The 18134-nt window shown below is 32.8% G+C and overlaps 1 protein-coding gene across 4 annotated transcripts in view; it reads right to left on the bottom strand.

The window, feature by feature from the left end:
* The window catches only part of Dmtn (transmembrane and coiled-coil domain 2 protein Dmtn), an 87603-nt gene that overhangs the window by 44303 nt on the left and 25166 nt on the right, over window positions 1-18134 (bottom strand). For all 4 annotated transcript variants that reach the window (XM_072542333.1, XM_072542331.1, XM_072542332.1 and 1 more), the window contains exon 2: window positions 16483-16672. In XM_072542333.1, coding sequence (XP_072398434.1) covers window positions 16483-16662 — 180 coding nt within the window. In that variant the 5' untranslated portion in view covers window positions 16663-16672. The remainder of the gene's footprint in view (window positions 1-16482; window positions 16673-18134) is intronic.

Genomic DNA, 18134 nt, shown 5'->3' with positions numbered 1-18134 from the left:
GGCGTATGACTCTATACAAAGGTCAGAACTATGGGAGGCAATGTACAAATTAGAAATACAGACGTAACTCATAGAAGCTACAAAAGCTCTGTATAAAGATAAAGTGTCCAATAAAATGGGAACAAGAATCATAGCAGACTTCAACACAACAAAAAGGTTCCTGCAGGGTTGTTCCACATCCAAACCTATTCAAAATATACTTAGAGAAAATGTACTTGACTAGATATTAACCTCGCGAAAACAGAGGACCTATCTACAAGTAAATAAGACAGAAGATGTACAGATTGACGACAACGTAACAATCAAAAGAAAGGATAAATTTAAATACTTGGGATTTATAACCACGAAAAAGGCAACAACAGAGGAAGAAATTAAGCAAACATTAGGACAAACAAGAACAGCAATCCGACAACTCAACTCAGTACGGTGGGATAAACACCTAAATATGAAGACAAAAACACAGATTTATAAAAGATTAGTGCCAAGTATTTTGTCATACGGGGCTGAAAATTGATTGATTGACTGAAATGATGGAATGCCTGCGAAGATGCTGCTGCAGACTAGCAAGAATGGATAGGAGAAGTAATGACGAAATAAAGCAAAGAACATCAATAGAAATAGACATACTAACATATATAGAACAAAAAAGACTAAAGTGGTATGGACATGTAAGAAGAATTGGCGACAGCAGATGGATAAAGAGAATAACCGGATGGAGCCCCATAGGAACGAGGAAAAGAGAACGACCCCGAAGATCTTGGAGGAACGAAGTAGACGACGCCATGAGTAAGAGAGGCCTAAACGATGGATTTCCTCGTTTAATATGGGTAACCAGATCCTACTACATTCTGCTAAGGAGTTTGCTGGTTTTATTTAACATAATTAGGAGGAAGAGGAGAAAGCTCTAAACTGTATTTGGTATTGCCAATGAGAGGAAGAGAGAAATAGGACTGAAAGATCACTCAAATGAGCAGACAGTGAAGAGTTATCCACGGTTATTAGGAAGTGATATTTTTTTTCTCCGGTAGTTTGACTATAAGTGAATATTTATAAGCGCCAAATCGTTGAGAAAATCAAACATTTCGACATAATAGCAGTTAAATGTCGTCCTTCATCTCTCCTATTTCAAAACAAATACAATCTTCTTGCAAAATCATTATTAATATTTTCGACGATGCCCCAACACTTTCCAATGGTATAATTTTATGCAATTCATAATTTTAAAGCTTTTCGTAACGACTAGAACGACGTTCACGCCAATTTCGAACTCGTTATGGATCGGATATCGCTGCATTGACCGTCAAAGTCACATGAACGTTACATACTTTTGCAATTAATTTAATTGGACGATAGATAATTAAACAATGGTTGATATTCATACATACATTCTTTACGTTAATTATTTCATAGAAAATTCAAAAGCAAACTTAAATTTGTCGATGTATCTGTGTGGATGGGATAGAATAAAAAATAGAGAGAAAAAAGTCGTGCTTTCTTCATCATCTTACGTCGATTGAATTCATCTTGTACTGGATCATCCTTTCCTTCGTCTTCTGATTCCGTTTCAATTTGAACATTTTCTTTGTTGTTCTTATATCTGCTAGTTTTTAAACATATCTGAGTTTTTATATATCGCAAAAAACGGAAAAACTGTAGGTCGAGACGAAATACCTGCGGAACTACTGAAATGTCTAGACGATGAAACTCTACCTGTACTTCTGGACCTATTTAATGAAGTATATAAAACTGGAAAAATCCCACAGGAATGGTTAGTGTCCACCTTTGTAGCAATACCAAAAACAGTATATGCCAAAGATTGTTCAGACTATAGGACAATATCACTAATAAGCCATACCCTCAAAATATTTCTAAAGGTGATTCATGGAAGATTATATAGAAAACTAGAAGATGATATGGATGATACTCAGTTTGGGTTCCGCAAGGGACTGGGAACGAGAGAGGCATTGTTTGCTTTTAATGTCCTCTCTCAAAGATGCTTAGATATGAACCTAGATATTTATTCCTGTTTCATCGACTTCGAGAAAGCATTCGACAGGGTCCGACATGAAAAACTAATAGAAGTACTGAGAAACAAAGATATAGACAGACGAGACTTGCGAATCATTATCAATCTGTATTGGAATCAAAAGGCCAATATAAAGATAGAACAAAAGTCCGAAAATATAGATATAAAGAGAGGAGTAAGACAGGGCTGTGTTCTGTCACCATTACTGTTTAACGTGTACAGTGAAGCCATATTCCAGGAAGCGATAGCGGATCTGGGTGATGGAATCTCTGTAAACGGAAGAATAGTAAATAACATAAGATTCGCTGATGACACCGTTATAATGGCAGACACCCTGGAATCGCTACAAGAATTGGTAAATAGAATTAACGATTATTGCATTAGATACGGACTAAAAATAAATAAGAGAAAAACTAAATTTATGATTGTCTCAAAAACGCAACATGTAAATGAAAGATTAATGATAGAGCAAACCCAAATAGAAAAAGTAGAGACATATAAATATCTGGGAACCTGGGTTGATGACAAAAATGACCAAAGCAGAGAAATCAAAGTCCGAATTAAAACTGCAAGGCAAGCATTTGTGAAAATGAAGACAATGCTTACCAACAGAGACCTTCAGTTGCATCTCAGATTGAGGGCTCTAAGATGTTACATATTTTCTATCTTACTATACGGAATGGAAGCTTGGACATTGAAGAAACAACACATAAAAAAATAGAAGCGTTCGAAATGTGGTGTTACAGAAGAATATTAAAAATCCAGTGGGTTCAAAGGATTACCAATGCTGAGGTACTACGACATCTAAATAAGGAGTTAGAAATTATGAACAGCATAAAAAGAAGAAAACTAGAATATTTGGGTCACATAACCAGAGGAGAAAAATATGAGCTGCTGAGAATTATTATGCAAGGAAGGATCCAAGGAAGAAGAAGCATAGGAAGAAGACGCATCTCCTGGCTGAAGAACCTTAGAGAATGGTTTAACTGTAGTTCACTACAACTTTTCAGAGCAGCAGCCAACAAAGTGACCATAGCCGTTATGATATCCAACCTCCGATAGGAGATGGAACTTTAAGAAGAAGAAGAGTTTTTAAAAATCATACAATATCACCTTCATTGATCACTTTATTGGTTGTCGTAGTTCCATAGGTGTTTCAAACGTTCTGCGCAAATTCACCCTTTTTTTTTTATTTCCGGATAACTATGTATTGTAGAATTTAAAATAATTCAATTCGGTTTGAATTATTTTCTTGTTTTTCAGTTTTTTATTGGAAAAAGTAAATATAGGGACATTACATGGCAGATAACGCTTATGAAAGATAACATTTCCCCAAAAACAGATTATTCAGCGCCTACTAATACAATGATTCACTATTTACAAAGATAAACTGAAAAATTACACTTTTGAAGTGACTTATCGTGATTTTTTTGTTCACCATCGCTTGCAACGCAAATTTCAGCTTCTAATTATTAACTACATATAATGAAAAAAATTATAAAAGAGTAAATACAGGGACAATGCATGGCAAGTGTGCTCGTATTTTGCTCGTATATAAAAGATTTAATAAAATTCACACACTTTGAGACACTATCAATGTCAAATCAAGGCAGTGAATTTGGACTGATACAGAAATGCAGTCATCTCGTCATTTACTGAAGGTTTGCACAACTTAATCTAATCAAACTAATCTTGAACAACTTTATCTAATTTCATGAAAAATACTGATTACAGGACACCTGGCCACTTTTTATACTTTATTTTTTTAATAAAAAATGAAATCAAATGAAATATATTTGTTAAGGAGCCTGATAACGATCTATTTGATGAATAGAAAGCATCACAAATCTAAGAATTTTGTATTAAGTAAAATATAATTGAAATAATAACTAGACAAGAAAAGATTTATTCCAAGATTGGTGTTACAACATAAATATTATTAACTATGTACTGAACTAGGATAAGATGCAAACTACGCACCTATAGCAGAGAATTCAGCATCAAAAGCAATACTTAAAAAACTAAATCGTATACACAACACAGCTCTAAGAATATGCCTGACTTTTTTGCACAATTTCGATCGAAAACTTAATTTGCGCAGGAAACGAATTTTCCCTAGACGATAGAAGAACCTATCTTAGATTGACATATGCTGCAAAAATTAGGGAACATCCAAAAAATCCAGTATATAAAAATACTGAATGAAAACCTCATATTTAATTACAACCGAACTGCTAAACCTTTCTATACCTAAGAGAATAAAAGACTACGCATTGGCTCAATCAACATTTATAGTCGGTTCACAATTTGTCGATAGCTCACTACAAGTTTAAGCCTAATTAGAGAACTGAAATACAGAGAGGATAGGTAATACGATATAATAGTAAAAACCAACCTGAAACTGACGGTTTAAGATGTTTTCGACTAACCCACCTTATATCTGAAGGAATACGATACCTTATAATCCTATTACGGGGGTATTTTGAATGGTTAGAGATGAACGACCAGTGTCGTAGAGTATATGATTGAAACATTTATTTGAAGTAAATAAATATATTTTTTAAATTGTACTTATGTAAATTGTATTTTTGTTTTAATAAAACTTCTGTATTTTATTCAAAAATAAAAAGTTTCTTGCCATTTGTAAAAGATACATTTATTTAATTAAGGAAAAAGGCGCCAAATGTCGCCTAGCAAAATTTTCAATGTATTTGAAATGTATCCATTATTTTCGAATCCAGAAAAAACTAATAAATATTTTTGAAAAATTTAAACGCAGAATAAAAGATTACATTATTACTGAGGGCAGAAAGTCCCTAAAAACTTCTACAATGTTTATTTTAATATGTTATGTAACAGGGGTGAAAATAAAAGAGAAAATATAGTATAATTTTTAATTGAAAATATTGCATGCAAAAGAAACTTTTTATTTATTCTAATAAATATTTCATTCTGCCATTAAATTGTTCAAAAATGCTTTTCTTAGGATTTGAAAAAAAATGGATACATTTAAAACACATTGAACATTTTGACAGGCGACATTTTGCGCCTTTCCCCTTTAATACCTTACGATTACAACTACTATTACTTACCTTATATAATTACGATTAGAAAACTATTCAAATTCAAAATAAATAGGATCAACTTCGGAGTCCGAGTCGTCTTGAGGGTTAATAATTAGCGGTTGTATCTATACGGTTGCATCAATTATGTTAAAAAGATCTCACATTTGTTGTTCTTCTATTACATGTCTTACTGCATCTTTCCAGTTTTGTTCTGTAATATGTTGTAAAGACTCGTATAAAAATTCACGTACAGCTTGTATTTTATATGACGTATTTTTTCTAGCCACATAACTTTTCATTTGTACCCAAATGAGTTCAATTGGATTTATTTCGCAGTGGTAGGGTGGAAGTCTAAGGACTGTGATGTTTCGCCTTTCCGCCATTTTGTCAACTACGTATTTCTTGAACTTAGATTTGTGTTGATGGGCAATTTTTAAAAGTTTTGCTTTTACCATTCCATCTTCGTAAGGCAGATACTTATTCCGCAGCCAGTCAAGAATATCCTGTTTCTTCCACGCAGTCGTTGGAAGTCTTTCTACTAGTCGTGAATGATAAGGTGTATTATCTAATACTATAATTGAATTTGGTGGTATGTGTTCAATCATCTGCTCAAAATACTCTTCGAAAACATCAGCTGTCATCTCCTCGTGATAGTCTTTTGTGCTTTTGGACTGAAATTCCAAGAAACCATGCTTAACAAATCCTTTTTCACTGCCAATGTGAGAAATTATTAATCTACTGCCTTTACCAGAAGGTGGGGAGATACCAGTAGACCAACCTTCCATAAAGGCTTGCCTGCAGCTTAATATATTTTTATCTGACCAATTTTTTTTAGAGTATGACCTGAGTTTACCCACGTTTCATCCTAGTAGAAGATTGGCTTTCCTTCAGCCAGGAATTTTCGTATGGATCTTAGATAATTTCTTCTCCAACATATTATCTCCTCCCGGTCAATCAAAAGTGATTTTCGGTCTGATTTCTCCCACCGGAAATTTAATTCTTTAATTTAATTTAACTTGCCACAATTTAGTTCGTCCGATATGAGGCAAATCCGGGTCGTCTCTAACTTCTTGTAAAATTTTGTTTAGGTTTGGTATACCTTTTTTGAAAAAAAAAACCATGAATTTTCCTTCGAATACAATTTTTGGCAAATTCATCAATTTCAATGGGCTTTTTCCCTCTCTTTAAGTGTTCATTTGTGTTTGGGTTAGCTATACCGTGTTTTTTTTTCTTTCTGATAGGAACCTATATATATATATATATATATATATATATATATATATATATATATATATATATATATATATAGTTGACTCCCCTACGCCAGTCATGTTGGCACAACTTTCGACTATGTTGCAAACAGTGTTTGTGGGATTCTGAGAAACCAGAGCATCGTGAACATTCAGGACAATAGTCTTCTCTCTTGGTAAATAAACAGACTTACTGACTGTACGCAACAGTACCGGTGTAAAACTTGATGATGTTAATGATGAAGCCATCACAAACAATCCAACAAAACGAGCAGGAGCGAAAGGTACGTATATGTTCGTAGGTATATGGAATAAAAAATCACTCACGCACTGCATATAATTCGCAAAAGAAATATTCGAGACGCTAATTACTGCCGTAGACGCGGAAACACCGACGAGCCGTAAATTACATGCGATCAAAAACGTACTAAACAAAAAAATTGTTTTCGTTCGTAATAACTTCACCCTTTCAAGTTAAGTTTCGAATATAATTATATTATTAAAAATCTGGGGAATTCCATCTTAATTATCTGGCAACGAATAGTACCTTTGGATATGAATTCCAGGTTTTCAGGTTTTCTAGTAAAGTGATTAACCGCGAAGATTAGTATTGAAATATCCAAAGAGATAAGGTATTCTTATTTACAAAATTGTTAATGGTTAAATTCTTATTTTTATTAATATAATATAAAAACCAACATTAGCCGTAAATGTAAAACGCATTAATTTTAATGAATAAACACCTCTGGAACGCCTATGATGATACAAATTTTACGACCGTTTTATGACTTTGAGGCACATTTTGTGCTCTCAACAATTTGTGAACGGATTTTAGGACAGTAAAAAGAAAAAAAAACTTATACATGTTTTTGAAGGTTGCGAAAGGGATAGCTGATGACAATTCTTTGAAGACATACAGCGAATTTTGCTTTGTTTTCTTTTAATAATCAAAAAAAAGAGAAAACATAATTTTTTGCCTATAATACATTTCTTGGTTCAAATAAAAGTTGTTGATATTAAAAAGTTCTTTAATTTGTCCGTTTCTAAAATTAAAATATATAAACAATTGACCGAGATATTTGCAAAAAACAACATTCTATGATAATATTATTTGTAATTAAAAATTTCGAATATTGCCGGAGGAATTATTTATGAGGTCTTTAAGAATATTAAGATAAAATCCCAACATTTTCTCTGATATAACCGACGTTCAGTCGCCACGCGATTTCGTACCACGCCACGAACTTGAACTTTGCTTCTGTTTTCCTTCGAAACACAGAATCGCCGCCAGATAAGAAGAACAATGAAAAGGGATAAAACGATTTAACTATTTCTCGTGTGAATAGTTCGCTGCCCTCGCGGTGCAATTAACGAGAGCCACAGAGAGAGGATCATCCGAGTGCGAATATCAATCTGGGTCGATTGGTGGGTCTGGTTCGAGGATAAAATATCAGCTGGTCTGTGCATTGTAGAGGTTATGAATTAAATTCATATACCACAAATATTTTTTTTCTTTTCTCGAATATAATGGATGAAAAAAATATTTTGCACATGCCAAAAAACATACAGTATATTCAACCAACTTACACTTCTACACGATTAATGGAATTCGCAGAAATCCTTTCGTTGTAGTAAAAGGCAAGGTAAACTGCACTGGAGTTCTCCATAATCTTTTTAATTACTTTCTTTGTTTAGAATATTTTTGCCTGTATTATCAGAGTTAATTTGTATAAAATGAGGAGCAAAAATTCAAATGGAATTTTAAATATATTATTGTTTATTTGGCTAATAATGAATGTATCAATATCATGGTTAACCTACTGTACAATTATTTTGTAAATAACATTATAATCTATTTCTAATGAGTGTAGAGTAATAAAATCTCATGAAGTATTCAAAAGCGCTACAGGGTAATCCGTCAATAATCCGTCAATAAATTCCGTCCGCATTGCAAAATTCTGTCGTTTCATAAAGAGCAGGTAGGTATCACCCTGTTTTAAGGGATTAGTCCATTGTTATCGACAGATAAACACTGAGCCAGAGGCGCGCTAGTGGGTTAATTGACAAAAGAATATGCATTCTTAAAAATCATATTAAAGGAAATAAAAATGTAATACAGCAGAACAGTGTTATTAAAAAAATATAAAATGTAACAATAAAATATATACGAACCGAAATCGGGAAATACTCACAAACACACACGAATGAACTTTACATATTGAAACACTTGTGGGGAGTTTAAATCAATTTATTCACAAAAACTACAAAAACTTTACTGGATACGTTATTACAATTCTACATCACTATAGTCTTCATCCGAAGAACTGTCATCATCCCCTGGTGTTATAATTATAGGGTCAACCACCTGATCGACCAAGTTGTCCAGTTCCCACATTTTATCTTCCTCTTTTAAAACATGCTGGATTGCTTTTTGCCAGTTTTCTGATGTGATTTCCATAATGGCTTGATCAAACAATACCTTGACATCTTTCATTTTAAATGTGGTATTGTGCCTTGCAACATATCCTTTAACTTGTGCCCATATAAGTTCTATGGGATTTAATTCGCAATGATATGGCGGTAGGCGTAGCACAGTTACTTTATACTTTTCTGCTACATCTTCTACGGCATATTTTATGAAGATTTATGTTGTTTTACTACGGCTAGTAGTTCCTTCTTTATTGAATTCGTCTCAAACTGAATACCTTTATTTGACAGCCAGTTAATAATTTCTTGCTTTCTCCAAGCTGAAGTTGGTACCTTCTTTATGCGCCTTGAATGGTAGCTTGCATTATCCATAACCACGACCGAATCAGCTGGAAGAAATTTTAACATTTCCCCGAAGTAGTCTTCGAAGACATCCGAATTCATGTCCTCATGATAATCTCCCGTCCGACACGACTCAAAGCTTAACAAACCTTCTTTTAAAAATCCTTCTTCGCTTCCAATGTGAGCAATTATAAGCCTCTTCCCTTTTCCCGAAGGCACTTTAATACCCGTCGAAAGGCCTTCTATGAAAGCTTGGCGAGCACTTGTTACATTTTTATCTTGCCACATTTTTTGGACTATATAACCTTCGTTTATCCACGTCTCATCAAGATAAAAAATTTTCTTGTGCTCTCTGCGGTACTGTTTTATAGTTCTCAAATATTTTCGTCTCCAGCAAATGATTTCATCACTTTCCAGTAATAGTGCCTTTCGATTGTGCTTTTCCCAGAAAAAATTCATACTTTTTAAAGTTTTCCATAAAAGTTTTCTGGATATCAAAGGAATATCGTTATCTTGGCTTATCTCCATTAGTATTTTGTCAAGGGTGGGTATTTCCTTTTTAAAATAAAACGAGTGAACTTTTCTTCAAATGTCACGTTTGGTGTCTTCACCTAAGATTTTTATTGGTCTTCCTGATTTTCTCTTGCATGGACTTAACTGGCCTGATATCTTTCTTTCTCGCAATAATTTAAAAATCGTGGACTGTCCAATTCCAGTCATTCGGGCACATCGCTCAACACTTTCTTGCACAGACAAACTAGGGTGATCGTGTTTTATGCAATCATATACATTTAAAATTATAACTTTTTCACTAACAGATAGCGGAGAATTTTTTACACCTCTTTTCTTTGGAGTAAATGTCGCCATTTTATAACTTTTTCACTATTTCTATATCACAATATTACTGTACGTTTAATTGGTGTAGTAACAATTACTAACTCGAATGTCGAATGTCGAATGATAATAATAAAATAAAAGAGGGATTATAATGAAAGTGTAAGTAAAACCTCATTACGCGTTATTAGTCTTCATGTTGATTTATTTTAGTTCTTAGTAATATTAGGAGGTGCGTCATACCCTTATCAGTTTCTTCTAATGCTTTTATTCGTTCAGTAAGGAAGTGAATTTGTTTTTATAAATAAAAATGTAATTAGCTTTAATGACCATATAATGGAATACGAGTTTGAAGAATAAGTTAATCGAAAAATTAAATAAAATTGGTTATCACAAAATATCCAAAATATGATATTTTGAGGTACATCAATTTTTGACGACGAAGTTGACATCCGTCCATTTGCCTACGCCCATGACGACACCGAAATTCAGGCAAATTTTATGACACTTCATGATTTATTACTCTACACTCATTTGAAACCAATTATATAATAGTGTACTTACTGGTTATTTAAATTTATAAATCATCATCACCGTCGCTAAATTCATTACCGCTATCATTATGTAAATCTATAATCACTGGATTAGTTTCACTAATTTTATTTTCCCGTATCCACCACTCTTCTATTAATTTTTCACATTATTTACAGTTTTGGGCCATATTTCTAGAATTGCAGTTTTAAGAGCTTCTTGCCACATTTCTCTAGTCACTGTATCCACTACATCCAATGTGATTATCATTATACGTTTTACATATACCCCAGATGTGTTCGATGGGATTAAACTGGCAGTGATATGGCGTTAATCGTAGCAGTTTCGAAATTTCCAGTAACTCTGATTTGAATGCGTATTCCGGAAAAGTGATATTTTTTTTAACTAACCAATTTTTTATGCTCGGTACGTTCCACGACTGTTTTGGTTGTTTCTCCAAAATCTCCGAATAGTAAGGTGCATTATCTAAAATTATAACGGATGGTTCACTCAGACTAATTAACAGTTTCTCCTCAAGCCATTTAACAAACATACCTGCATTCATGTTTTTATGATAATCAGCAGATTTTGATTTTGAAGAAAAAATCAAATCTGCGGTTTCTATAAAGCCTTCTTTCCCTCCTGCATGAAGAATGATGTGTCTTTTGCCTTCGCTATCTGTATGTTTTATTGATTTTATGGTGTCGTCTTGCCAAATTCTTTTAATTCCACCATTTGCAAATATCCATGTCTCATCTAAGTATACGAATGTTGCATTTTCAGATTATGTCTAGTATATTCTCTCAAATATTTAATTCTTTTGTGAACCACACTACTCCTTTCGCATAAAAGTAACCTATTATTTTCTTTTTTGAATTTAAATCCTAAATATCTCAATATTTTATATATGCTAGTCTTCTTAATTTCAGAAACTTGTCTTTCTCATATTTTGGCCAGAAAAGTATCTACACTGACATGTTGATTGTTTTCACGCCTTCGATACAAAATATTGCGAATCTCAAATTTTTCTCCATCAGGTAAGTCAATGCTCCTAGAATTTTTACGAGTTGCTTTCTTGTCTTCGTGGTACTCAGTCACAGTAAGATCTTCTTGAGAATCTCTGACAATCTTCATTACAGTTATTAGCTTACTTTTACTTATCCAGAGTGCGTCACAAACGCGTAGATTTATACGTAATAATGACATTAAAGGTCCACCATTGTTTCTTTCCATTCTAAAGTATTTATGCACATTTGCAATTAATTCATCAATCTTACGTCTAGGCATGATGGTCACTTGAAACTACACGTTTGAATTACAATATACTGAGTTTAGATCAATATGACAGAAACTTTTTAACTGTTGTGCTTGAGAGGTAAAATATAACGTAAACGCTTCCAAAGATCCTAAACACATTAAGCAAATTAGCCTAATGCTCATTAGGAATGCCGATTGTAATTTAATTATGTTTGAAAAAAAGGTTTAGAGATGGTTTAAAAATGTTTCCCACAATTATTTTATTTTTAGTACAAGTACTTTCATGTGAAAATAAAAATAAATACTATTTAAATGGGAATAAGCCACAATTAAAGGTTAAAGTACGTTTGTTGACGTTTCAATTTCCACTTTAGAAATCGTTCTCAAAATACAAACATTAGTAAATTCATTTATGAACTTTTTTATGTGTTTATAAACAATTAAAAAGGAAAAATGAGTCTCAAACCAGAAAAAGATAAAGTAAAGTAATTAAAAAGATAAATGCCAATCAGTTCTCAACTCTCTGTTAAGGGATGTAGATAATAAATATTGTGTAGATTGCGATTCTACAGGTGTATTTTTATGCATTCGATGTGCAGGTATTCACAGAAACTTAGCAGTACACATTTCGAAAGTAAAATCAGTTAATTTAGACTCATGGACTCCCGAGCAAGTAGTATCATTACAGCAGATAAGTAATTCAAGTGCCAGAGCAGTATATGAAGCCAATCTCCCAGACAACTTCAGGCGTCCCCAAAATGATTCGAGTTTATATTCTTTTATAAGAGCAAAATATGAACATAAAAAGTACATTACGTAAAGTTAATTGGGAGAAAGAAATAGAAGAGGAACTCGAAAAAAAACAAGCATAAAAAGAAAACTATAGTTAAAAAGAAATCGTTGGGGGCCGTAGAAGTACCACAATTGCCTAAATAGTAGTTTAATAAACATTTACTAATGTTTGTATTTTGAGAACGATTTCCGAAGTGGAAATTGAAACGTCAATAAACGTACTTTAACCTTTAATTGTGGCTTATTCCCATTTAAATAGTAATTACTCTAACATGCCACAAGAAAATAGCTTCAGCTTTTTATCAAAATAAAAAGTTACAATATATTTACCAAAACCCTAACTTCAATCCGTAAATGCAGACGTCCCAACAACGGTACACTCTAACAGACATATGGCCAATCTTCTTCTTCTTAGTCGTTAACCTGATGCAGGTATCGTGATATTATGAAGGTATTAGCTAAATTTCCCAATGTTCCTCCACGTTTTTCTATCTTCTGCCATTCTAGCACATTCTGACAATGGAGCGCCAATGGTAGCAACAATATGGTCCGCGTATCGTGTGGGAGATCTACCTCTATTTCTTTTGCCTTCTACTTTTCCCTGGATGGTAAGTTTTTCAAGACCATTTCTTCGAAGCACATGTCCAAAATAGCTTATTATTTGTTCTGATATTTGTGTTCTTAGTCTTTTCTTTATGTTTATCTGGTCCAGTATGGATTCATTTGTTCTTCGGGCCACCCATGGTATTCTCAGCATTCGTCTCCAGCAGGCATGGCCAATCTAACCACCACTATTTAAATTGACAAAATGTTCTAGTTTACATCGAAGTATTTTTTTACAAAAATTAAAAGTGATATGTTTGTATATCTACTATAGTAGTATGTATATCTACTTTAAATATAAATTATCCTTAGCACGGTAGTATTTGTTTCAGAAAAAAAATTATTAAACAAGTAGGTAAAAGAAATTTACGTTAAATAACATTATGCAAGAACACTATTTATTAAAAAAAAATGTAACAAAATATGCAAAACTATGAACAATGGGTTAATGACACATATATTTATTTTATACCTAAAATTTAGCAAAGTTTTAAACATTATGGAGAACACCAGTGCAGTTTACCGTGCCTTTTACTACAAGAAAGGTTTTCTGCGAATTTCGTTAATCGTTTAGAAGTGTAAGTTGGTTGAATGTACTGTAAGCACAACTCAAAAGCTTACCTAGAACTAACGACAAACCGTCTTTGACGGTAAAATGGAAGACGGCTTTGTTATTTATAGCTTAATTAAACGAAAATAACGGCCCTGCATGCAAGACGCTGCAGCAACAAGTTCCAAGCGTCTCATTTCCATGGGCTCCTTGACCGGGGTCAGGAAAATCCTATTATGACGACTGAATCGATTAACCGTTGGAAATCCTCCACGAAATCACAGTCTCGAATGCGACCAACATTATTTGCGCTAGATTGAGCACGACAATTCCCAATTACGGAACAGTATGGAAACGGGGGTCTGAAATTACAACGGGTGGAAAAACATACCGCAATCATAAGAAAATCGGCGTGGTTAAATGTTTTATCTACAAGGGACTTTTGTGTCAAGTTATTGGTCTAGTTCCTATGAAAATTTATACATTTATACTCAATAGCACAGTTGTTATTGCAGAAAATTACAACGGTCTTTAAAATAGACTGTTGAATTTCGAATGTTAAAAAAAACATGTGGTATACGTGTCCCTTCCCATATCAGTTGGCCCAATGTTAGATTGACGAGAAAATTGATTGATGGAACTTTGTAAGTACCAAATCCTAATTTGTAGGCCTCTCGGTGATCTAGAAACGTGTCTTTCAATAACGCCACTCCATAAAACTCTTAACTTCATATAATTTGCTCGTCGATTTTTCACTATAATGCATCTTAAAACCCTTCGATCTGCTGTGGTTATTTTACTTTTTCGTACATTTCTAGGTTTTTTCACGACCGAACCTATAGTTTTGTATCTTCTGACTATATTTCTTACACTATAGCGTGACAATTACAACATATTCACGATATTCGAATTGAATTTTCCAGAATTAAAAATCTAATAATAAAATTGAACAAATTTTCTCATCGATAACTTTACCTCGACCCATTGTACAATCCACAAACGCCAAAAAGCATTACAATACTACAAAATACATTTGACATTAACTGACAATATTGTTTTGATGTCATTTTTCCATAGCTACCTCTGGATTTAACGTAATTATGAAAAATCAACGTACGTTGACATAAGTGAATGCATAGCGTTTGGTGATATTTTTGAAGTTATACTTCTATACGCGCGCTCCACGTTGGAAATTTGTATGGGAGTGAATCTGTGAAATCATTACATATGTAAGATAATGAGTAAGAGAGAGACGGAAGATATATTTTCTCTCTCTTCCTCTCTCCAATATAAAAATGTTCCTTTTGTATATATATTTAATATTATATATATTATATATATATAATATAATATATATAATTAAATATTTATTAATATTATTATTTATGTGATATGTTTTGTATTATTTATTAAATGTTCATAACTATATTAGTCTTTTATATTTCAAAATACTAATCTCAATAAGTCACTGTATGACCCAGAACTGTCAATTTTGAAATACGTTTGTGTCATGTCCTCGATAGTATAGTAGTTAGTATCCCCGCCTGTCACGCGGGAGACCGGGGTTCGATTCCCTGTCGGACAGGACTTTTTTATTAATATTATTACATGGTAAATTAAACATATGCGTAAGTAGAAAAGTTATGTATATTATTGTCATTTTTAAATACTTATGAATATTGCATTTTAATTTGTATTGTATTATTATATTGAATTATGTTGCACTGTATTCTAGTGTATTTTTTATATTAATAACAAAATAAACAATGAATTTTACTGCAGAGTATGTGTAAAAAAATTTTTGCATTCAACTCCTTTCATACATATATGAAAATAAAAATATACATTTTCATCAAAATATTGATTCAATCCTTCATTTACTATACTCCTATTACAGGTCAAATGTTGTTTATTAATTGTTAGTAAGTTGTTATTAATTCTGTTTCTCTTTCTGCTATGTCTTACCTATAGCATTACATAATAATATGTAATGATTGTGCAGATTGTCTAACAAATAAATTTGTAACGGCGAATGCGTGTATAGAAGTGTAACTTCTACCGGTAGTCCCACTGGACTGCCACACCCGTTTTTTTCTTTACTGTTGAAAATAAATAAAAACCATAAGGGTAATGTTTTTAACAAATATTAATAAAAACGCTATATTAATTAATATGAGAACTTATAAAAACATGCAGAGTATAATTTGTTTATGATAATCGACTTAAACTGCAAATCCATACGTGGGCCAAGTGATATGGGAAGGGGCTTCTAATTCCCTTCATTATATTTCTTTTTAAACGTATCTTTACCACAAAAAGGTCGAAATTTCGTTGTTTTTGTCATAAATCACAGACCATTTCATATCTTAAGAAAATATTATATAAATAATATCTCTGGCACCGATTCGTCGCTACAAAAATAATTTAAACCGACCTTTTCACACCTGCATACAAAAATCAGAATTTTTGTATATATTCCTTACACAATATCTGAATCGCCGAACTCTAGAAGTCTGTTAATCTAGGTTAAACACACTTTCATGGTTATGAAGAAATAATTTAAACCACACACCTGCATTTTTTTACCGTTATATTTTCACTAAAAGATTTCTTAATAGTCGATGACAAAAAACATTTTCCTGCCTTTGAATTTACAAACTATAAGCCATACAGACATAACAAAAATCTCTCCTGGATTAAAATTATTCAATTACTCAGTCAAGACGTCAAAAGTCAAAAAATATATGCAGATCGACAGATAATGCACTTAACAACATAAAATAAGCGTATTTTTGAAACACTTACCTTCGAACTATCCACTGATCCGTGACTCAGAGTTTTCGTGTGATGCGGATGGTACGTTTGGTGTTGTTGTTGTAGTTGTTGTTGCTGCTGCTGTTGTTGTTCTCTGGGCCTGCAAGGCGAGGCGCTACGACTGGACGTTTTACTTCCTGTTTGTTGAGAACTTACATGCAAGCTGTCCATTGCCCCTAATCTGTAACAAAAGAGATCTTGATAGTAGGAGCTGTCTTGGCAGATTGAGAAATAAGAAGTATCGAAAAACACTGTCAAATAAATGAGTATTATTGAAAAAGTATTGTTCCCTAATAAAAATTGTTAGCATGGATTAGAAAGAAGTCAGACCCACCTCAAAATATATAAGCAAACAAAAAGTTAACTCGAAGCAGATCAAACCGTAGCATCTGATATATTTTCAATGGCATTTCTATTTTTCTAACTTTTGTAACCTACTACTCCAATCAAATTAACTTCAAAGCACTCTATTTATAACAGAGGGAGTGGACAGTCTTCAATTCGATTCAAAATATCATAACTTAACGAATTTATGAACAATCCACCAGTAAAAGAGCGAAAACAACAAGTAATAGCATGTATTGTAGACGTAAATTAAAAATCGATGTACGTCACATTCCCTCGTTGCCATTTATACTAAATTTTCCGTGTAATTTAGGATTATTGTAGTGTTACAATTGTACAGCGATGATAATTACGTAATTGCTTTATTGTTTATGCTGGATATCTTAGAACTTAGAAAAATTGACAACTGATCTAAGTGCATACAGTCAATTTCATTGGAGATGTGTACAATATGTTTAAATAAAAACAATACATGTTTTCTGAAGATGTTCGAAGATATACTAAATCTTTACCCACAGTGGAAGGGTTCATTTAACAAACCAAATTAAAAGAGTCCAATATACCTTCGGTATTGCCATCTACAACGGTTGCTAAAAGGAAAGCAATTGTGACGACTCAACGTTGTAATGTTTCGATGAAGCATTTGTAAAACAGGCAATATGAAATGATTTGGCAACAAACAATAGACTTGCCAAACAAAATGTTCAATTTAACCTAGTCATAATTTGTTAAAGTGTTGGTGAACACCTATTTGCTATAGTCCATTTCCATCATATTGATAGCACATTATGTATGCAAATCCCTAAACTGTTGATAAGGGTGACTCAATGAAAAATAGATATTTGTCAACAAGTTTACAGAAGTATATAGGAAAACAATTTTAAATTGAGTATGACCACCAGGTATAAAGGTTGAAGCAGAATAGAATACAATAGTTTTGAGGGTTACTAATCCCTAAATAAAGTTGCCAGTGTCGGAGTGATGGAGATTAACAGGTACTAATGAATTTGCAAGAAATGTAAGATGTTTATTTTATTGGTTATATATAAAATAATTTGTGGCCGTAACAGGGGCCGATTTGTAAAAAATTGAATATTATTTTAATCAAATTCCATTTCAGATTCACTGCTTTCTTCAGAATCTAAGGAATCTTCAACTCCAATGTTAATTATTACCGGTTCCAGCATTGCATCAGTCATATTATCCAAATTCCACATTTTATTTTCTTCCTTGTGAGCATGACTAACAGCATTTTTCCAATTTTCTGGAGTTACTTTTGATAAGGAATGTTCTAATAA

This window comes from Diabrotica undecimpunctata, chromosome 8 (genome assembly GCF_040954645.1).
Source record: "Diabrotica undecimpunctata isolate CICGRU chromosome 8, icDiaUnde3, whole genome shotgun sequence".
Classification (NCBI taxonomy): Eukaryota; Metazoa; Arthropoda; class Insecta; order Coleoptera; family Chrysomelidae; genus Diabrotica; species Diabrotica undecimpunctata.
This window is presented reverse-complemented; position numbering and strand designations above follow the sequence as displayed.